The sequence below is a fragment of the Dendrobates tinctorius genome, unplaced genomic scaffold (assembly GCF_039654945.1).
Source record: "Dendrobates tinctorius isolate UK_male_01 unplaced genomic scaffold, ASM3965494v1 ptg000115l, whole genome shotgun sequence".
Classification (NCBI taxonomy): domain Eukaryota; kingdom Metazoa; phylum Chordata; class Amphibia; order Anura; family Dendrobatidae; genus Dendrobates; species Dendrobates tinctorius.
The window spans coordinates 7,620,962-7,643,716 of record NW_027361783.1 but is presented as its reverse complement, the minus strand read 5'-3'; the positions used below and the strand labels follow the sequence as shown (position 1 = coordinate 7,643,716).

The window sequence follows — 22,755 nt, the reverse complement described above, 5'->3', positions numbered from 1 at the left end:
GGTGTCCACTTTGATGTTTGCTAAACACTCAGCGGCTATCGTCTGGGCACAGCTCCTGTACGCATGCGATCGCCATGACATATATATATCTTATCTGTCGGGAAGTCATTCCCTTACATGAATTATATATACTGCAAATGTTAGGAAGGCGTTAAAGAGATGAACATGCTAGATCTGTTAGTATTTTTTTCTTTTTGGTGACCTTGAAACAGTTTAAAGTAAACCTGTCAGCAGGATTTTGCTAAGTAAACTACAGAGATTGTCATGTTGCCTCTGTTATACTGATTAAAATGACACCTGGGGTGAAGAAATCCGTCTTGTGGTTCTTGTGTAATCAGTGTTAGAAGTTTTTAGTGAATGAGATACTCGTGCTCTGGGGTGGGACTGTAGGCAGAGTCTTATCTTTCTGCTCTAAGCCAGAGAAACCAAGGAAAGACCTGCACACAGGCCGCCTCGAAGTACAGACCTCGTCCCCATCAAAGAAAGAGAGAGACATACAAATGCTCAGAGAGACAGTGTCTGTAGTTTACTTAGCAAAATCCTGCTGACAGGTTCACCTTGAATTCCTCCGTTTACTGTATTGTTATAAGTTTTGAATTTGCAATAAAATATAGGTGGTGCTCATTGCTGGTACTCTCACCAGTCATTGAGGTGCAGTTTGTATAGCATGAACTGCATGCATGCTGGACTGCAACTCTACAGAAGCAACTCGCCATAGTGGGAGTTAGGAGGACTCTATTCTACGGACTCTATTCTACCGTTTCTAGCAACTAAATGAAACTTAAGTAGAGTATTTCTGATGAGATTATAGACAGTTGATTTTTTTTTGCTTATCAAGTTTACTTGTATTCTGCAGAGACATAGATCTGGATAAGATGTGAAATTATAAAATGGTATGTTGTATTCATAAGGAATCTGTCACCAGATTTTTGCTACCCTATCTTGGAGCAGCATAATGTAAGGGCAGAGACCCTGATTCCAGTGATGTGTCACAATTTGGGTTGCTTGCTCTAGTTTTGATAAAATTACTGTTTTATCTGATGCAAATCTGCCAGTACTCTGAATGCTGAGCTCTGTATAGCCCCGCCCACACCACTGAATGGGCAGCTTTCTGTATATACTGTGCATAGGCTGAAGGCTGCCAATTGATGGTGATGGTTATACAGAGCTCATGACTATGGAGGATTACATGGCAGCAAGTTTACTAGTCCTCTAATGATTTCCGGCTGATAAAACAGTGATTTTATTAAAACTGCAGAAAGCAGCCCAGTGAGGGACACTGCTGGGAATCAGAGTTTCTGTCTGTACATTATGCTTCTCTCAGATTTGGATGCAAAAACCTGCTGACAAATTTCCTTTAATGTCAAAACTGCGACTATAAAATATCTGAATGTATCTCTCTGTAGCGGTGGGTGAAGGCAACAAGAGTTTTATAATTGTGTGGCCATTTTTTTTAGCCCTTTTAAGAGAACCAACTGATTAGAAGATGCTGTTAGGCTATGTGCCCACGTTGCAGAAATGGTGCGGAAATGTCTGCAGCATTTCCGCAACTCCCTGCCGCGGGTAAGACGCATGCGGAATTCACATGCATTTTTAGCTTGCAGAATACTAGCGCTTTTCCAAGATATTTGAAGCATCGCTTGGAAAAGTGATTGACAGGTTGGTCACAATTTCCAAACATAGTGCTTGACAAGTGTGACCAACTATTTACTATTGATGCTGCCTATGCAGCATCAATAGTAAAAGAATGTTAAAAATAATAAAAAAATATTACCCTAAAGACCATTATTTTAGTGTCCCTTACATCGGCCCGTAGAGTAAGTGACTTGCAGGCCCTCTCAGTGAATCCACCCTATACCCAGGTGTACCAGGACAGGGTCGCCCTAAAAACAGACCCCGCTTATCTCCCTAAAGTGGTATCAGATTTCCACCGTAGCCAGGAGATTGTCCTCCCCTCCTTCTTTGAGAATCCAAAAAACCCAGGGGAGGAGAAATTCCACAAACTGGATGTTAAAAGGGCCCTGCTAGAATATATGTCAGTAACTAGCCAGTGGAGGAGGTCACAGTCCCTATTTGTAGCCTTCCAGGGTGCCAGAAAGGGCTATGGGGTATCAAAAGGGACTACTGCCAGATGGATTAGGGAGGCCATTAGTGTAGCCTACTCGGCTAGTGGTGTTCCGATTCCTGACTGCATTAAGGCTCATTCCACCAGAGCCGTGGCGACCTCCTGGGCTGAAAAGGCAGAGGTATCAATTGAGCAAATCTGTAAGGCCACTACCTGGGCCTCACCGTCAACCTTCTTTAAGTACTATAGATTAAATCTATCCTACTCTGCTGACTTAACCTTTGGTAGAAGGGTGCTGCAAGCGGTGATCCCTCCCTAAGGTGTTTCGAAGTCTCCAAAAATCTCTCAGGTGTGCTGTCATGGGTGAAGGGAAAACCACCATGGTTACTTACCAGTAGCCGCTTTTTCCGGAACCCATGACAGCACCCGTATATTCCCCCTCCCTTTTCACCGTATGGGTGTGCACGCTAGTATTGTGTATTTGTGTGATGTGGTGTTGGATAAACATGTAACTAACCGGGAAGTCCTCTCAATGCTCTTTAACCAACTGAAGCGGGGGAGAGGTGCTGCCCCTTATATTTCAGTAGGTTCCTGTCCTGGCGGGGCGGATCCCTCTCAGGTGTGCTGTCATGGGTTCCGGAGAAACCGGCTACCGGTAAGTAACCATGGTTGTTTCCAGGGATGCCTTGCGACAATGACCTCTGATGACGTAGCATCACACGAGACCACTACGTCATCAGAGGTCATTCGCGCAATGCATCCCTGGGAACGGAAGTTGCCGCCAGCACCGCTGAGAGCCGGGAGGTCTCCGGGGGGCCGACAAAGGGTAAGTATAATATCTATTTTTTTATTTTAATTCTATTTTTTACAGGAATATGGTACCCAGGGCATGGAGGAGAGTCTCATCTCCTCCAGACCCTGGGTACCATCCGCACATGAAGCACTCACTTTACACAGGGTGGACATAGCCACATGCGTAAAGTGAGCATTTCAATGCAATCCTATGGCGGCGGAATCGCCGCGATGCCGCAGAAATAATGAAGATGCTACGGATTTAAACGCTATGCGATTCCGCAGCGGAAAAATCCACAGCATTGTTACAGCATATGCGGAATCCTGTGGGATTGCATGGGGATGCGTTTTATTAGGGTTTTTAAGCGTTTCCGCAGCGGCGGAAGCACATGAAAAACGTAACGTGGGCACATAACCTAATAGAAGAGGAGAGGGTATTTGTAACTTTTGCACTTTTCCTTCTGCCAGTGAAGCCGCCCACAACCTGTTCCCAGCACCCTCCATAACTCTGACATGCAGTCTCACAGGAGCACAGGTACTTTGTACCAGTCTCATAATATTTAATCAGTCTCTCCTATAAGGCAAGTCTCTCTTTAAATGTCCTTTATTAACTAACACGACTGTTTACTTTGTTCTCAATCATCTTTAATCAGAACAGAACTCCCATTTTGACATCTTTTACAAAGGTTAAAACAGTTGCCTGTTTTTTTTTTTTTTTTGTCCTAAATTTTCTATGTTCTTCAAGATACAAGGCATATTTTACAATTTCCAGCAGTTTTGTGGTTTTTAGAATCTGGTCTATATTTTTTTTAATGTACTTTCAGTGCTGTGTTGGGAAATTTATGAATGAAAACATTTGTTTGTAACCTTTTCCCATCATGCCACAAAATATGCCGCATTATTTTAAACCGCTCTGATGGAGTTTCTGTTTTCCAAGTCATTGTATTCAGTACATGGCTTCATAAAAAATCTAGCAGAAAAAGAATACCAGTGAGGGAAAGCAGGATGGCTAGGGATGGGAATGTGAGGAAGGTAGGTGTTTTAATAATGCGTGGGATTGAGTAGGCTAGAAATGGCAGCACTGAGAATTAGCACAACAAAAGCATTGCTTCTTTTGCCAGACCAGGGTTAGAATTTGTGAAGACAGCTGCATCTGAGCAGGTCAGGTACTTTTTTTTATGTTTTACATATCTATATTCAATAATCTGAATGATAATCTGACGCACAGACAAAATATGCATGTGGTCAGAATATCTTTCCATTAAATGAATGTTTGCCGAGCTGCTCATTTGCAGTATTCTGCCAAAATAAATGCGTTTTATCCCTTCCTCATTCATGATACATTATGGTTTTGCAATGCAGAACTTTATTTTGTTCTGAATTGTACTCTGCATGTTTGTTATGTAGCATTATGTTATATGAAGCTTTTATGTATATTCAAATCGTATGAAAGTGTGTATTTTTGTGGGGTTTATTTTTCATATTTTGGGTATGAATTTTTTATTTCCCTTTTCCTCCATTGAGCCGTTGTGATGCTTATAACTAGTGATACATTTTATTTCAAGTAATTTTACGATGTTACGTACTTTGTTTTTGTTAATATGGCGTCCTGATTGTGATCAGTGATCTATATTCATGTTCTTTTTTTCCTTTTTTTAAACCATTTATTAGGGGGGCACAGATTGTTCCGTCGTCATTTTGATGCACTGAAAACCATAGGAAGGGAGTCGAATGCTACGAAGACAAACTTGTGTTTGTCAAGCAATAAATGCGATAATTAGACATTGGTATCTGCTAGAATTCTATTCTTTAAGTTACACTTAAAATATGTAATTTAATGCTTCTGCTTAAAGCTGTATATGTGAGTGACATAATTTTGGGCTTATTTTCTGCATGGGAAACTGTATTTTTGTTATTGATACCATATTTATTATATGGCATGCAACTTTTTTTTGGGCTACTTTTCATTTGCACTCTTTGTGAGCAAAATTTAGAAAATAGAAACAAATTTAAAATGACCTTTTTTTTTTTGTTAATTTTGCCTCTCAAACAGTGTAATAAAAAGCGATCATGCATGTACCACAAAATGGTACTATTAAGAACTACATTTGACACAATAAGCCTTAATACAGCTACATTGACAAAAAATTGTACAGCTTATGGCTCTCAAAAATATGGCTACAGAAAAAAATATATACTGTTGGGCCATCATATTCAAACTCCGTCCTGACATAGCCAATTTCCATTGCTGCCTTTTTTTTTTCCTCTGCTTCTTCCAAGAGCCATAACATAATTTTTCTGTCCATATAGACTTGGTTACAAGGGCTTTTTTGCGGGTCAAGTTGTACTTTTTAATGACATCATTCATTTTTGTCGCATAATATGCAGAAGAAAATTTCCAAATATGGTGAAATTGCGGGAATAAAAAATTCTAATATTGTTTCTTGGGAGTTGTTTCCACAGCATACACTGTATGGTAAAAAATGATCTGTAATCATTGTTCCCATCAGTCTGATAAAGGAAATACCAAACTTATGCAGTTTTTTTTTTTATTATTATTTTAGTGACAAAAAAAATCGGGCATTTTCTCAAAAAAAAATATACATTTTTTTGTTTGTGTCCTCACTTTCTAAGAGCCATAATATTTACATTTTTCCGACAATAGGGCTGTGTGATAGCTTATTTTTTGCAAGGTTAGCCATGGCTTTTAATGATTACCAGTTTGGGATAGATATGACATTTTGGTTACCTCTTATTGTTAGGCCTCCAGCTGCCATGATGGATGGCCCATTGGTACCTCTTTTCCTCTGTTTAACACTTTACCTATCGCAAATGTAAGAGGTTATAATGGCTGCAATCACACAAAGTTGCGATAGGAGACGGTTTGTAATAGCCGGGTCCTGATGCGGATGGCACAGGCACAGCTCCATCTTTGCACTGCACGTGTACCACGTGGTTCGATAAATAACACTTCACTACAACTTACATGTATCCCAGGGTGGGCGAAGGAAATAGTGTAGCTGTCATTTAGGGTCAATTGTGACTTGTAGGATCGCTACTTCCAACAGGTGGCGCCATAGAGTTCAAGTCCTCTTTCTCTCTGAAGAGGCAATTTGCATATTTCAGAAAAAGTTTGCCGAATGACTTTTTCCCTCTGACTCCTACCCCCTCACCTCTACTTTGACTTCTATGAGTAGAAACTGTCCTCTCCTACCTTAGCAAGTTAAGTTCTTCATTGAAGACAGATTTTACCAGCGAATCAGATGTAAATGATCAGTTCCGGATGAGAAAGAGACACTTTACTGAAAAGCAACAGAAACTGAAGAACTGCTTCATAATCTGGCACAACTTTGTAGTGAATATACACGGTTACAATCAAAGAACTCCTAGGCTGCCGCCCCACCTGCAGAACAAAAAATAAAAAGTGCAGGGGTATGTCGAGATAGTGGAATTTAATGATGAAAAATAAATGTATTAATAAAATCAAGCTCTGTGCCCCCCATCTCCCTCATTCAGGTATATAAATTTTGACAGCTCATGTACTATTCAAAATAAATGCTCAATTATGTCACCAACCAATAATATCATAGGGCATATATATCACATTCTAAAATGAGTGAAAAGATCAATATTTGTATTACATCTAAAAGAGAGCAGAAAGTGACAGAGCTAGCTCACTTTATCTTTGCATAATAATAAACATTCCTGTTAAATCTTTTTTTTTTTTTTTTTTTTTTTTAAGTTTCTTTTTTAATATAAACTGCAGTATTTGTGGTGCTTTTAGGAAGTTTCGAAATGGTTTGACTTAATTTACGGTATTCACAAGTGGTCAAAATTGTTGGTACCCCTCATTTCATAACAGAAAAACCCAAAAAAATCTATGAAAATGAACAAATGAAAGTCAGACATTGCTTTCTAATCATGCTTCCACAGATTTAAAAAAAATAAATCTCATGAAATAATAGGCCTGGACAGAAATGATGATACCCTTAACTTAATATTTTGTTGCACAACCTTTTGAGGCAATAACTGCAATCAAACAATTCCTGTAACTGTCAATGAGACTTCTGCACCTCTCGACAGGTATTTTGGCCCACTCCTCAAGAGCAAACCAGTTGTCTCGTGTTTGAAGGTTTCCTTTTCCAGATGGCATGTTTCAGCTCTTTCCAAAGATGCTCAATAGGATTTAGGTCAGGCCTCATAGAAAGCCATTTCAGAATAGTCCAGTGTTTTTCTCTTTGCCATTCTTGGGTGTTTTTAGCTGTGTGTTTTGGGTCACTATCCTTTTGCAAGACGTATGACCTGCGACTGAGACCAAGCTTTCTGACACTAGGCAGCACATTTCCCTCTAGAATCCCTTGATAGTCTTGAGATTTCATTGTACCCTGCACAGATTCTAGACACCCTGTGCCAGAGGCAGCAAAGCAGCCCCAGAACATAGCAGAGCCTCCTCCATGTTTCATAGTAAGGACAGTGTTCTTTTCTTGATATGCTTCATTTTTCCATCTGTGAACATAGAGCTGATATGCCTTGCCAAAAAGTTCCATTTTTGTCTCATCTGTACATAGAACATTCTCCCAGAAGCCTTGTGGCTTCTCAACATGTAGTTTGGCAAATTCCATTCTGGCTTTTTTATGAACAATGCTGTCCTCCTTGGTCGTCTCCCATGAAGTCCACGTTGGCTCATATGGTGCGATCTGACACTGATGTTCCTTGAGCTTGAGCTTGAAGTTCACCTTTAATCTGTTTAGAAGTTTGTCTGGGCTCTTTTGTTACCATTCGTATTATCCGTCTCTTTGATTTGTCATCAATTTTCCTCCTGCGGCCACGTCCAGGGAGGTTGTCTACAGTCCCATTGAGCTTAAATTTCTAAATAATATTTGATTATATTTGATATTTGATTTATTATTGCTTTTGTTAGAAAAATCCACAATGGTCACAAAAATAACTTGAATCTATCATTAAACAAGGGGTACCAACAATTTTGACCACATGTACATGTGCTGAAACCTCACTATGAAGGGTAATTAGTACCGTAAATCTCAAATAGTCTATTGGCATTGTCCTATTAAGGAAATGATGAATGTTCACTCTCTTACTTCTAAGACTGAATAACTATTGCTGACGACATCTAATATATATATATTTTTTCATATTGCAGATATAGTTGCTATTGGTTCCCAAAGTTGCGTTGATACTGTTAAAGGTGTCAAGAGGAAAAAAATTGTCACAGAAAATCATTTGAAGAAAATACCGAAGTCTCCACTAAGGAATATTTCTAAGGAGAAACAGGGTCATGATATAGAAGTCTGCACATCACAAAGCACTAATCCATTAGAGTCTATTCAATCAAAAGAAAAGGAACGCATTACCCATAAACAAAACAGCAAGGAGGGCAAAGGGACAAGTGCTGGGCTCAATGATCAGCCTGCAAAGTCTGGCATTTCAATGCAGGCTAGAAAACTCTGTGTTGCGCCAGATTTATGTAACGGAAGAAGTGAAAGCTACAACTTTGGTAGCAAAATGACTTTGTTAAAAGAAAGCTCTACTTCTAGTTCAATACAAGTCAGTATGAAAAGTGCAAATACTGACTGTGAGAATATTAACAAGCAGTACTTGTGTGCAAATTCTGCTTTTGATGTCTTATTAAAGGCTATGGAGCCAGAACTCAACACGTTGAATCAGTCTCGGGCTCCTTGTGGTACACAAACTGAAAAACTGGGACATAAGAGTGAAGCACGTTCCGTATCATATTCATCTTTAAGTCCAGCATCATCTTCTGAAAGGGAAATAAGTGCTAGGTATTTCCATCATCATCTAACTGCTCAGTGTGGTCAACCTGGTACATCGGCCAAGGAATCCCTGCACACCCAGGTTTATTCAGGTTGTGAGGAAGAACAATTTCAAAAGCTGCAACCTCCAACCGCTCACAATTACTCTAGTGTTCTAGATGTTTCTAATCAACAGGTTTACCATGTAGCTGTAACTTCTTCAATAGTAAATTCTCCTTCTGCAGTAACTCAGGTTATTTCATTGCCAGGAAGTTCTTCTCTAGCTAGTCCTTCAAATTGTTCTCTAAGTAATACATATAGTGTAACTCAAGTTGCTTCACTTATCACAGGGGAGCAAATGTGCAATATTGTTTTGAAGGATCAAAAACCTAAAAAACAAGGTAAATATGTATGTGAATATTGTAACAGGGCTTGTGCAAAACCCAGTGTCCTCCTTAAACACATTCGTTCACATACTGGGGAACGTCCATACCCTTGTGTGACATGTGGATTTTCATTCAAGACAAAAAGCAATCTGTACAAGCACAAAAAGTCTCATGCTCATGCTATTAAGCTTGGACTAGGTGGGAATACAGAAACTGGAGGCATGCTCCTTTCACAAGATTCTGAAAAAGCACTTTTTATTAGTTCAGATGTAGAAGAAAGTGGAGAAAGTGATGAAGAGTATACTTCAGAAGAGAGGCAAGATGAGTTCCCGGAAAGTATAAAAATGTCATCTGAATCTGACACCAATAGACAGAAAGAATGGTCTTCCTCAAACAGCCCTGTAGCAATGGTTCAAGACAATGCTTTGCAAGAGAAATCGATTGATGTAAAACCAGCAGAATTGCCAAAAGTTGTTGTTTATCCAGTTAGTATCTCTCCATTAAGAGCTGACAGTCCTAAAGTTTTAGAATCTACTTCTGAACAGTTTATAGCACAAATGCCAGAACTAAAAATACAAAATAAAACTCCAAATGTTTTGCGAATGTGCTCATTAAGTGAAGTAGAGCAATCATCTCATAAAATGTGTGAACTAATTCAAGCCGAAAGTAAACAGCCAACTAACATAAATTCTCATGCACAGCTGCAGAGGCAGCAAGCCACAGATTGTTCTCAAGAGCAACAGAGCAAATGTCTTTTGAGCCCTAGAAGTTTGGGAAGCACTGACTCTGGTTATTTTTCCCGGTCAGATAGTGCAGGCGAAGCAATGACCTCACCATCCCCTTTCATAAAATTTTTGCCCTCATCTGAGAGAGACTTTTCCAAAAATATAAGTTCCTTGGCACTTACTAATGTCACAGGAGCAGTATTGGTGCAGCCAAGTATGGAGAAGCCACCTGTACCTTCAGGAATAATGAGACCACCATTGGGAACAAAAACTCTTGAAGAGCGTATTTCAAAGTTAATATCAGACAACGAAGCTGTAGTTGATGACAAACAATTAGACAGTGTAAAGCCAAGGCGAACATCATTATCCAGAAGAGGCAGCATAGATTCACCAAAGTCTTATATCTTTAAAGATTCCTTCCAGTTTGATCTGAAACCTTCAGGAAGGCGCACTAGCTCGAGTTCAGATATACCAAAGTCCCCATTCACGCCAACTGAAAAGTCAAAGCAAGTTTTTTTCCTTTCGGTTCCATCACAATATCCTTCTATTGACTGTTTGCCAATAACAAGAAGCAATTCAATGCCCACAACTGGGTATTCAGCCATTCCACCAGTAATTCCAGCCTCTCATCCTCTGAGAGGTAGTCAGTCATTTGATGACAAAATAGGTTCTCTTTGTGATGATGTGTTTGTTTCAGGACCATCTACACCTCAACATACAGTCCATCCTCGTACACTCGTTAGACAGGCGGCTGTTGAAGACTCAACCACTGAACACTGTGGCTTGGGACCTGCCCGGTCTGTTGATGAAAGTTATCCTGGAAGTAAAGCTATACAGGATGCTTTGCTGCCTAGAAGCAAATCATTTGTGCAGGGCACCAGTTTAGACAAAATTAAAAAATCACATCAGGGTCGGGGTACGATGTTTGAATGTGAGACATGCAGAAACAGATATAGAAAGTTAGAAAACTTTGAAAATCATAAGAAGTTTTACTGTTCTGAATTACATGGACCAAAGAGCAAAACAGCTGCCCGAGAAACTGATCATGGTACAGCAGTTAATGCCCAACCTCAAATATTTCATTATAGAGTTGCTAGTACGACTGGAACTCTGGAGCAGCCACTCCTTATCCGGAAACGGAGAAAAATGAAAAGTGTTGGGGATGATGATGAACCCCAGCAAAGTGAATGTCGATCGGTCCCTGAAAACATGGAAGCCCCAGCTAGTGTCAAAGCCTCATCCACAATTACCATATCTGGCTCACAGTCCTGTACTGTTTCAATGCTAAATCAACAAATACAGTTAATATCACAGAGCCCAGAGCCCAGTACTGATAAGACATCTGCCATGGATACAAAGACAAGTTTTGCTCTAAAGGAAAATGTTGACCTTAAATGTCAAGGATCTGGGATTTCTGTAATTCAACACACAAATTCATTGAGCAGGCCAAGCTCCTTTGACAAATCAGAGTCTGTCGAGCTCGTTTCTTCTGTGCGATTGTGTGAAATTCAAAAAAAGAATGCTAAAAGTTCCTTAAATGCAGTAGGTGTCATTCAAGAAGATAGGACTATTGTTTCTTCTCAGATCACACCTAATGGATCACATGAAGTAACTAAACATGATACCAATGGAAGTCATCAGGCTGTACTTGGAGAAAGAACTGCTGCTTCTCAATCGCGTCTTGTACGCCAGCATAACATTCAGGTTCCAGAGATTTTGGTTACAGAAGAACCAGATAAAGATCCAGAAAATCAAACACTTGATCCAGAAATTCAAGAAAAATTTACTTGGCCACAGCGGAGTGGGAGTCTTTCCAGTTTGCCAACAGAAAAGCTCCCTCCAAAAAAGAAGCGTATTCGTCTTGCTGATCTTGATAATTCATCTGCTGAATCAAGTTTTGAATCCACTATTTCAAGAAGTTTAAGTCGTGATAGCAGCTTATCTCGTACATCAAGTTTTTCCGCTTCGTTTGAAAAAGAAGAGTTTTCCAAATCTGAAAATGTTTCAAAAACAGACAGCATAAATAAATCATCTGAATTTCTAACAATTCCTTTGGGTTTAAATGTATTTGGTGTTCCTAGGGAAATGAGAAGAGCTGCCTCTGAGCAAATAAGCTGTACACAATCCTCCATGGAGGTCACAGACTACAGAAGTAAATCGTTTGATTGTGGAAGCATGTCTCGATCAAGATCTATGTCTCCAATAAACATTATGACTTCAAGATCCTCTCTTGTATGTAGCACAAGTAGTGGGCATGTGCCTTTGTTGGAAAGGAGAAGGGGACCACTTGCAAAACAAATATCTCTAAGTATCTCAGAAACAAGTATTTCTCCAGGTAAATCAAAAATTTTAGAAAATCCTGCATTAACTCACCAAAATATGCCTAATATAAACCAAACTCTAACAGAAGTAAATGTGTGCTCTAAAGAGAACAGTAGGCATACACATGTAACTGACCAGCAATTAGTTGAAAAGTCAAAGCTCACAAATGTTTCTGACAGAGGCTCTGTGAACACTTCTAAAACTACCTTGTTTAAAACGGATTTTCCTAATGGTATGCAAAATAAAACAAATGGAGACCATAAAGAAAAGCTTATGTTGCCCCATAAAAAATACGAATGTAAGCTAAATTTTGCCCCAAAATATCAGTTGGAATGTTTGAAAGCTCAGGAGAACCAATCCTATTCTATCAAACCTGTTAAAATAATTTTGCCAAATAGCCCTTCTGGAGACTCTAGCATTACTTCGCAAAATTTACAGACTGATGTTCCAGATGGTTTGTCCAATGTTAGTCAAACTGTTCAAAAACAAAACCAGGTGTATTATAATGATCAGTCTAGTCAGTCAGTATTTGTGCCAGTCCATAACTATAGTAGTTCTTTATATTATGGGTTTTCTGCAATTACATCTCTTCCTGAGATTTTAGTGACTCAAGATAAAGGAAATTCCATTGTTTGCAAAGCGAATTCAACCCCGGTATCAGAAGCTATAGACTCATTGTTTATGCCAAAATCTCAAGATGAGCACAGCAGATCTTTGATGCGTTCTGTAAAAAGTTTTGAAAATTGTCTTCCACGGTCCGTGCCACAGAAAGTGCCAGCAGCTGGTCTTGTTCCTCAGCCAGAGACCTCAGCTTCAAGTAAGCGTATGCTCTCTCCTGCAAACAGTCTGGACATTGCAATGGAAAAACAACAAAAGCGTGTCAAAGATGAAAGTGGGGCTGCATGCACGAATAACCAAAATGTGCATTTGTTGAGTATGAAGGCTGCTGAACCTGTAAAGCAAAAAAAGCCAATGCTAGTTAGACAGTTTTGCACTACAGACCCAGGTGAAAGCTTAGATCATGATATTTCTCCAACGACATATATTCCTGAGAATAATTCTCCTGGAGCACGCCTAACCAAATTCCAGTCATCAACAAATTCTGTCTCTGATGGGAAAGGGATAGAAGACCATGAGAAAAATCAATCTTTAGAAGCGTGTCCAACTGTCCGAATGTCACCAGAGCCATCTCCTTTGAACACACAGGCAAGTTCTTTAAAGCCAACATATAGTAGTCAAGAGAGGAGATCGCCTGTTACTTCTAAAACTCTCCATATTCAAGGCCAAGTAAAGCTCTCTTCAGCAATCTCTGTTAATGCTGGCGATATGCACCGTCTGTCCTTTCCAAGTCTCAAGACGTCAACAAGTTTCACTTGGTGTTACCTTTTGAAGCGAAAGCCAATAGCCTTTCCTCAGAATGACCAAAAGACTTCTGCTTATGCTTCCTGGATTATTAGTTCTAATAACCCCAATCCACTTAACTTACCCACAAAAGCTGCACTTTCTTTGCTGAATTCAAAACAAAAGGGTGAGAAGTTCATCTTTACTTTAGTTAAGAATTCGCATCAAAAACATGACATCCTGGTATATTCAAGCAAATGGAAAAGCAATTCAAAAAAGGTAATACTCCACTCCCTCTAGTAAGAGTGTATACAAGAAAAGATTTCCAGGATTGTTTGTATAGATTCTTTCACTGTTACCTTTGTGTTTATTTGAAGGGGAATCTGTTAACAGATTTTTTTTTTCTTGCTATGTACGTATTTTTTGCTTTATAAGACGCTCCGGATTATAAGACGCACCCCAAATTTTGAGGAGAAAAATAGGAAAAAACGTTTTTTAATAAAATGGTGGTGCTTCTTATAATCCAGGCGTCTTATTGCTTACCGCTCTGTCCCCGGGTTGCTGTCGCCCACTCTGTCCCCTGGGTGCTGTCGCCCACTCTGTCCCCTGGGTGCTGTCGCCCACTCTGTCCCCTGGGTGCTGTCGCCCACTCTGTACCTTGTGCTGCCGCCACCGCGCTGGGTTCTCCGGGTGCTGCCGCAGCCGCGCTGGGTCCCTCGGGTGCTGCTGCCGCCGCCGCGCTGTGTCCCCCGGTGCCTGCCGCCGCCACCGGGCTCAGTCCTGTGCTGCGTGGGGGGCTCTGCCGTTCTATCCATGCCTGCGCGATGGTACTGAAATCTCGGGAGATGAGATTTCAATGCTGAAATCTCATCTCCCGAGATTTCTGTGCAGAGATCTCCATCTGCGCTTGTACGTCGGCCATTTTCAGGAAGCAAGCCACCGTGCAGGCATGGATGGAACGGCAGAGCCCCCCACGCAGCATGGGACAGAGCCCGGTGGCGGCGGCAGGCACCGGGGGGACACAGCGCGGCGGCAGCAGCAGCAGCACCTGAGGGACCCAGCGCGGCGGCGGCAGCACCCGGAGGACCCAGCGCGGTGGCGGCAAGTAACGGACACCCGCAGCGGCAGCCCAAAAAACGTATGTTTGCATTGTAAGACGCACCCCTATTTTCCCCCCAAATTTGGGGGAATAAAAGTGCTTCTTACAAAGCGAAAAATACGGTAATCTGAGAGCAGTATGAGTTACAGACCGAGATCTTGATTCCAGCAATGTATCACTTCTACTAGTCTGCATCCTGTTGTTTTGATACAATCACTGTTTTTCGTCTGCAAATCATCAAGCAGTCCTTTGAATGCTGAGCTGTTTAACCCGTCCCCAAACCATTATTTGGCAGCTTTTTGTGTACACTGTAAATTATCATAAAGCTGCTAATATGTGGTAGGGGCAGGGTTATACTGGGCACTAGCATTGAATAACAGAAGACATCTAGTCCTCTAGTAATAATCTCCTGCTAATAAAACTGATTTCATTAACATTGCAGCAAGCAGCTCAATAAGTGATACATTGGTGTAATCCAGGTTTCTTCCCCTACCTCATGCTACTCTTTAAAAGGAATCTGTCAGCAAGTTTTTGCAACCTCATCAGAGAACAGCGTATTATAGGCAGAGAGACCCTGAAGCCAACAATATATCACTTAGATTACTGGGTGCAGCCGTTCTGACACATTGTTGCATTGCTAAATTTAAAAACTGAGCTGAGAAAGCTACCCCTACCCACACCAGGCTCTATCTATATAATTTCTATAGACAGTGAGCTGCTTATCACACAAGGAGGCAGAGTCGAACTTGGGCTCTTTTGCTGCTGTATCCGAACAATGATGAGCTACTGGTGCTAAAACAATCAATGCAAGTAAACAGGACGGAGCTTGATAAGAGAGGCATCACTGAAATCTGTGTTTAAAACATCATGCTGTTTTCAGATTACATAGCAAAAACCTGCCGACTGATTCCCTTTATTTTAGATTGAATTTTTTTCAATTATACTATCATGGTTGTAAAAGCCAAAAACCATAATTATTTTGGCTACAAATAAGAAAAACCCCTAATTATAGTTTTTGAAAGTTTTTCTTTTTTTTTCCTGTTGCCCTTTATGCCTGACTATATTCTGTAGATTATATTGCCAATGTTCCCTATACGTAATATATCAATAAAGCAGAAGTTAGAGCAGTAAAAACGATGTTTTACTTTTAGAAATAGGGGCATTTTTCTATTTTCTTCCATGATTAACTATTTTTTTATTTTGAAATGATGTGTTTCCACTAGAGCATTGTTTTTTCTTTTCTTTCCTGGATGTTAGTCCTCTCACCACAAGGCTTGTAATCCAATGGATGAATCAAAAAGTATTGATGCAAGTAGTGATCAAGATAAGGAACCTTTCCAAAATCGAAATGAGCCACGAAGAGTGAAGATTTTTGATGGAGGGTAAGTCATTATTTTTATTGAATATATATCATTGAACATTGCCTCAGATCCTAATGTCTGGGAATAAATTTATAGGTTTCTGTTAAGGACAGAGATGTTAAAAAAATAAATTCATAAATTCAAATGCAATTGTAAACATTTCCTCTGATTTCCTCACTCCCATACTGTTTGAGTGCAGTGGCAACAAGTATGCACAACCACTACATCATTTAAACTCTTCATTGCTGCTTTGATGCAGCTGGAGAGATGGAAAACCTGGGGGATAACTGTGTGTGGCTGGAATACTTTTTAAAGTGAACCTGTCGTTTTGAAAACTTTATCTCATTTGCAGGACGTTATAGAACAGAAGGAGCCAATCAGATTGATATACATTTTTATGGGAAAAGTTTCAGTACAACTTTCATTTTGTTATCTATTTATTATTGCATTTTATATTGAAATACCTGGTGTTTGCAAACGAGTGTAGTGGGCGGTCCTACTAATTGATTGACAGTCTTCCCTGTGTGACTGGGCATGCAGGAATAGCTGTAAGTCATAAGTAGGACCTCCCACCGGACTAGCATTCCTACAGACCCCAGATATTTCATTGACTAAAATACAAGTTATACTGAATCTTTTCTAACAAATATATACCATGCTGTCCACAGCTCAGGCTGTATGTGACAGGTTCTCTTTTAAAGCACCATTCCAGCATTTTTGTTATATATGCTGGAGTGATGTCACTAGTCTGTTCCCTGCCCCTAGTATTATAATCACACGCCACCGTGTTCATGTATTATTGGCACCGCTTCGGTTGGTCTTCTGCAGGTTGTGACCTGTTGGATCGCTCCAGTGCTTCCTGGACGAGCCAGAGTTCACTCACTACTCAATGTAAGTCTGAAAGCCAGAATGAGGCCCTCATAGACTTATATTGAGAGCTTGTGACCGTTACCTAAGAATTCCGGTCAGTCACAAGCAGGGCTGTGGAGTCGGAGTTGTGGAGTCGGAGTCGGTGCTCATTTTGGTGGAGTTGGAGTTGGTATAAAATGGACCGACTCCGACTCCTAAAATATATAATAAATTGGGTACAGTAATTCAATGCAGGATGTGCTGAATATTTTTTCATAGGAGTTTGGGAAAGTTATGAAATGTCCTATAAATGGCTGTTATATTCCTGATCTAAGGCTACATTCACACACAGCGTTTTTCCTGTGTTTTTTGAGGATACGTTTTTCAGCTGCAAAAGCTGATCATCTTTTTAAAAAACTGCATCACCTGAAAGGTTTTTGAGCTCATAGATAATGTTTTCAATAGAGCAGATTTCTAATCTGCTTTTGCTATCTATCCATTTATCCATATCTGTCTATCCATATCGTATCTGTACCAAAAAGAATGAAAACCGGGTAGTACACCAATATATATTCTGTTCTATATAAATATCTTGATTATTGGATCATAAAAATGATTAAATGTCTGAGGTTCACATTGTACTACAATAAATTTTTCACTTAAATATAAGCAATATGTGTGGGAGTCGGAGTCGTGGAGTCGGAGTCGGAGTTGGAGTCGGAGTTGGTGTAAGGGAAATTGAGGAGTCGGAGTCGCAGGTTTGGCTTACCGACTCCACAGCCCTGGTCACAAGATGGTGAGGTTGAAGCAGTGCAGGGAAGAGCAAAAGAGAGTGGCTGGTATGTTTATTACCAGGGGCAGGAAACTAAACTAAAGCGCCATTCCAGCAAGTTTTTGTAAGTGAATTATGCTAGACTTTCTTTTCATCTTTGTTTAGCATGTTAATAGGATTATTTATTTTTTTACTAGGTTTAAGTCAAATGAAGAATATGTTTACGTACGTGGCAGAGGAAGAGGAAAGTATATTTGTGAAGAGTGTGGGATAAGATGCAAAAAGCCTAGCATGTTGAAGAAGCATATTCGTACACACACAGATGTCCGGCCATACCATTGCAACTACTGTAACTTTTCCTTCAAGACTAAAGGTATTCTAATTGATACACTAGTTAAGTCACACTTTCCAGTGAGACTTTTTTCCCCTGTATATATTTAACCCTTTAACAACCGCCGATACGCCTTTTAACGGCAGCAGTAAATAGTACTTATTCCTCAGCGCTGCTTTTTAATGGCGCTGAGAAATAAGGATTTAGTCCCCCACCCTGGCATCGGAAAATCTCCAGGATCTCAGCTACCCTGGTTAGCTGAGACTCTGGAGAACATGATCAGGACCTGCTTTTATGCCCGCTGTCACGTGACCGCCGTTATTCATCAAATAATGGCGATCACAAAAAAGTCCGGTATGAAATTAATTTCTCTCTCCTCCTAATATGATCCTACATAATAGAGAAGAGAGAAATGGTGTCCCCCAGATACCTCCGCCATCCCCTGGTCCTGAGATCTGATTTTTCCTATTTGTTCCTTTTGATCACTGTTATAGACAATATTGCAGTGATCAAAATAAAAAAAAAATAGTAAATCCGCTACCTCTGTGTTACCTCCTTAGTTAGATAAAAGTAAAAAGTAAAAAATAAGAAAAAAATGTATTTTTTTCCATTCTTTGCATTTAGGGTTGGGGTTAGTTGTGTTAGGGTTGGAATTATGGATCATATTCCTCACCAATCGTTACACTGATGCCTCTACCTTGTGCCAGTCATTACACTGGCTACCCATCCACTCCAGAATTCAGTATAAACTTATTACCCTCACCCACAAAGCCCTCCATAGCTCAGCACCACCTTATATCTCCTCCCTTGTTTCAGTATACCACCCTACCCGCGCCCCCCGTTCTGCTGATGACCTGAGGTTAGCATCCTCAATAGTCAGAACCTCCCACTCCCGTCTCCAAGACTTTACACGTGCCGCGCCAATTCTTTGGAATGCACTTCCCAGGTCAATACGATTAGTCCCCAATCCCCACAATTTTAAGTGTGCCCTGAAAACGCATTTATTCAGACTGGCCTATCGCCTCAACACATTAACCTAATCTATCCCTGTGTGGCACAGCCAAAAGTTTTACCATAACCAGGTTCCCCGCATCATGTTCCCACATGCTTTATGCATCCATTAGCCCTCTGTGTCCGTACTGTTACACACTTAACATTATGGCTGGTCCATACAATCAGGGCAACTGTTACCACCCACCTTTCGTGTCTACCTCTTTCCTCATAGATTGTAAGCTTGCGAGCAGGGCCCTCTTTCCTCTTGGTATTTGTTATAATCTACTGTATGTGATTATTGTTATGCTGTATTGTCTATTGTCTGTACAAATCCCCTCTGAAATGTAAAGTGCTGTGGAATATGTAGGCGCTATAAAAATAAAAATTATTATTATTATTATTAAGTTTTTTCAAAAGAAAGAAAAAAATATGACTGCTAGTGTTTAGTGCAAGTTCTCGCTACTTGAGTTTGCATCAGCTGCTCAGGTATGCAAGGAATATTTCGGATCCCTACATATTTATTTAGGGTGTCTAACAGCCGCAAAACATGTGAGGCAGGGATTAGAGCATGTCACGTGAGCACTCTTGATATTTGATGCATACCCGAGCGCCCGATGCAAACTGGAGTAGCGAGCACTTGCACTCAACACTAATGACTACATATTCAATATGACGACCTAATGTAGTTCAATTCTGTGTCGTACCTGTGGGTTCAAAATAATCACTATACCCCTTGTTGAAATACTTGAGGAGGGGATGTGGTTTACAAAATGGGGTCACTTATGGGGGGTTTTCATTGTTTAGGCACATCAGGGGCTCTCCAAACGCAGCATGGCATCCGCTGTCGATTCCAGCCAATTTTGAATTCAAAAAGTCAAATGGTGCTCCTTCCCTTCCGAGCCCTGCTTTGCGCCCAAACAGTGGTTTACCTGTACAACAAATTTTGTGGTCCATTTTTTGTCCTGTTACCCTTGTGAAAATGAAATTTGGGTCTAAAGTAACATTTTTTGTGACAAAAAGTTAAATGTTCATTTTTTCCTTCCATGTTGCTTCAGTTGTCGTGAGGCAACTGAAGAGGTAATAAACTTCTTGAATGTAGTTTTCAACAACTTGAGGGGTACAGTTTTTAGAGTGGTATCACTTTTGGGTATTTTCTGTATTTTGTTGGAAAAATTAGAAATCACTGGTCAACCTTTAACTCTTGTAAGGTCCTAACAAAAACGTTTCCAAAATTGTGCTGATGTAGAGTAGACATGTGGGAAATTTTATTTAACTGTTTTGTGTGACGTAACCCTGATTTAAGGGCACAAAAATTAAAAGTTTGAAAATTGCTAAATTTTCCAAATTTTTGCCAAATTCATGATGTACAAGATGTCAAGAAAAAACATTGTCAGAATCACCAGGATCCGTTGAAGTGTTCCAGAGTTATTACCTCATAAATTGGCAGTGGTCAGAATTGTAAAATTTGGCTTGGTCATTAAGGTCAAAATTGTCTCTGTTACTAAGGGGTTAACCACTTTACTTGTTTTCACCTTCCTGACCAGGCGAATTTTTACAATTCTGACCATTGAAATCTCATCTCCCAAAATCCTGATGCCGAGATCTCCATTTACGCATGCGCCACCCCCATTTTCCCGGAGTCCACTGCACAAGAAGAAATCGCGGAACTGCGGGGGGTTCTGGCCTTTCACAAAATGTTAGCAGAGCCCCCGCAGCGGCGGACACTTCGGGCAGCTGCGCCGGGGACACCCGCAGCGGCGCACTGTACATCGGACCACCCCTCATCCCACCCTGCGGCCTGCAGCATCACCCCACTCCTGCCGCCTCCATCAGCGACCCTGGTTCACCGCAACCACCACCCCCGGTCAGCAATAAGACCCTTGGATTATAAGAAGCACCACCATTTTATTAAAAATTAATCCTATTTTTCTCCTCAAAATTTGGGGATGCGTCTTATAATCCGAAAAATACGGTATATCAGGTTTTTATTTTTGTCTGCTGTCACACACGAAGGCTGGTTTCACATTAGTGTTTTTGTGCGCAGCACATCGTGTGCATGCGTCATGCGTACCTATGTTTATCATGGCGTATGCATGGTCTTGCGTTTGCATGCGTTGATCTGCGTTTTTGTGCGCATGAGTTTTTTTCCAGGTGTGCGTCTAGACGCGCTGGACGCAACATATTGCATTTTTGGGTCCATCCAAAGTCGGCAAAAAAACCGCAAGCGTACGCTTGCACACGGAATGCGTCAAAACAACGCATTACAGTCTGTGGGAACGCAGGCGTGCGCATTGACATGCGTACGCCTGCGTTTGCATACGCTTTAAGAGTAAACATGTCCAGACACTGGTTTAAACCACCCCCTTCCCATGACACACGCCCACTGGTGTCCCATTGATGGAGTCTCTTTCAAGGATTTTTCAAGGATTTTCCTCCTGTGAAATGTGACACCTAGAAAATGCATGCGCATAAACACAAACGCATGCGTTTCTACTTGTGCACAATGCGCTGCGCACAAAGACGCAAATGTGAAACTAGCCTTAGACGCTTTTTATTGCGAAAACTAGTTTTTGCATCACCATATTTTGAAAACCATAATTTTTCCATATTTCAGCTGACAGTCATGTGAGGTCTTGTTTTTTGCTGGATGAGCTGATGATTTTCTTGGTACCATTTTCGGGCACATGGCATTTTTTGATCGCTTTCTATTCTGATTTATGGAAGACAGGAATGAACAAAAACCAGAAATTCAGAAATTGTTTTTAGGGGTTTTTCTTTTATACTGTTCCACATGTGGTAGAATTGGTAAGGCAGCTTTATTCTTCGGGTCAGTACAATTACAGCAATACCTCATTTATATAGTTTTTTTTATGTTTTGGCGCTTTTACACAATAAAAACTATTTTATAGAAAAAATAATTATTTTTGCATCACTTTATTCTGAGAGCTATAACTTCTATATTTTTCTGCTGATGGAGCTGTGTGATGGCTTGTTTTTGGGGGACAAGATGACGTTTTGAGCGGTACCATGTTTATTTACATCCATCTTTTTGATCGCGTTTTAGAGCACTTTGTTCGGCAGTTTGATCATAAAGCATTTGTTTTGTGCCTCTTTTTTTTTATATATTTTTTATGTCGTTCACTGGAGGGTTTAACTAGTGGGTCAGTTTTAAAGAGAGGGTCGTTCCGGACGTGGCGATACCAAGAAAGTGTATTTTTGTTATTTCTTTTTTTCTTTTAGTTAGGGATTTTTTTAAATATTTTTACACTTTTTTTTAATAATTTTTTAAAAACTTTTTTACATTGTTCCTTCCTGGGACATCACTGTATACACTGTGTTCCAAATTATTATGCAAAGAATATTTCCTCATATTTTCTCTAAATTACCTATATGAATTGTTATTGTTATTTTCCAGTCATCTAATGTTCTAGTATAATTGCAATGTTTTTGAACAAAATGCCTATGAAAAAAGTATATTTTTAAAAATAAGAAACACTCACAATGCATGTTCCAAATTATTATGCACAGCAGCGGTTTCAACCTTTTTATTTTTATTTTGAACAAAAAAATGGTCAATTGTGAAATTATAAGCATTATCAGCTTATTACAAAATGAAATCAAACAGTTCTCAAGTCAAAACTTTATTCTAGGTGATGTTACATTTGCACATAGGACCCCTTGTTGGAAAGAAGCTTCTGAACTCTCTCGTCCATTGAATTTGTCAGTTTTTGGATGGTTTGTGCTTCAATTGTTTTGCATGTGGACAGAAAACCCTCCCAGAGCTGTTGCTTAGATGTGAACTCCTCCCGCCATCATAGACACTCCTTTTGATGATGCTCCAGAGGTTCTCAATGGGGTTGAGGTCAGGGGAAGATGGTGGCCACACCATAAGTTTGTCCTCTTTTATGCCCATAGCAGCCAGAGATGCAGATGTGTTATTTGCAGCAT

General features: G+C 40.2%; 1 protein-coding gene across 2 annotated transcripts in view; it reads left to right on the top strand.

Moving 5' to 3' along the window:
- HIVEP1 (HIVEP zinc finger 1) overlaps positions 1-22,755 on the top strand; it is a 271,867-nt gene that overhangs the window by 203,722 nt on the left and 45,390 nt on the right. For both annotated transcript variants that reach the window (XM_073589977.1, XM_073589978.1), the window contains exons 4-6: positions 8,019-13,681; positions 15,759-15,883; positions 17,681-17,856. In XM_073589977.1, coding sequence (XP_073446078.1) covers positions 8,019-13,681; positions 15,759-15,883; positions 17,681-17,856 — 5,964 coding nt within the window. The remainder of the gene's footprint in view (positions 1-8,018; positions 13,682-15,758; positions 15,884-17,680; positions 17,857-22,755) is intronic.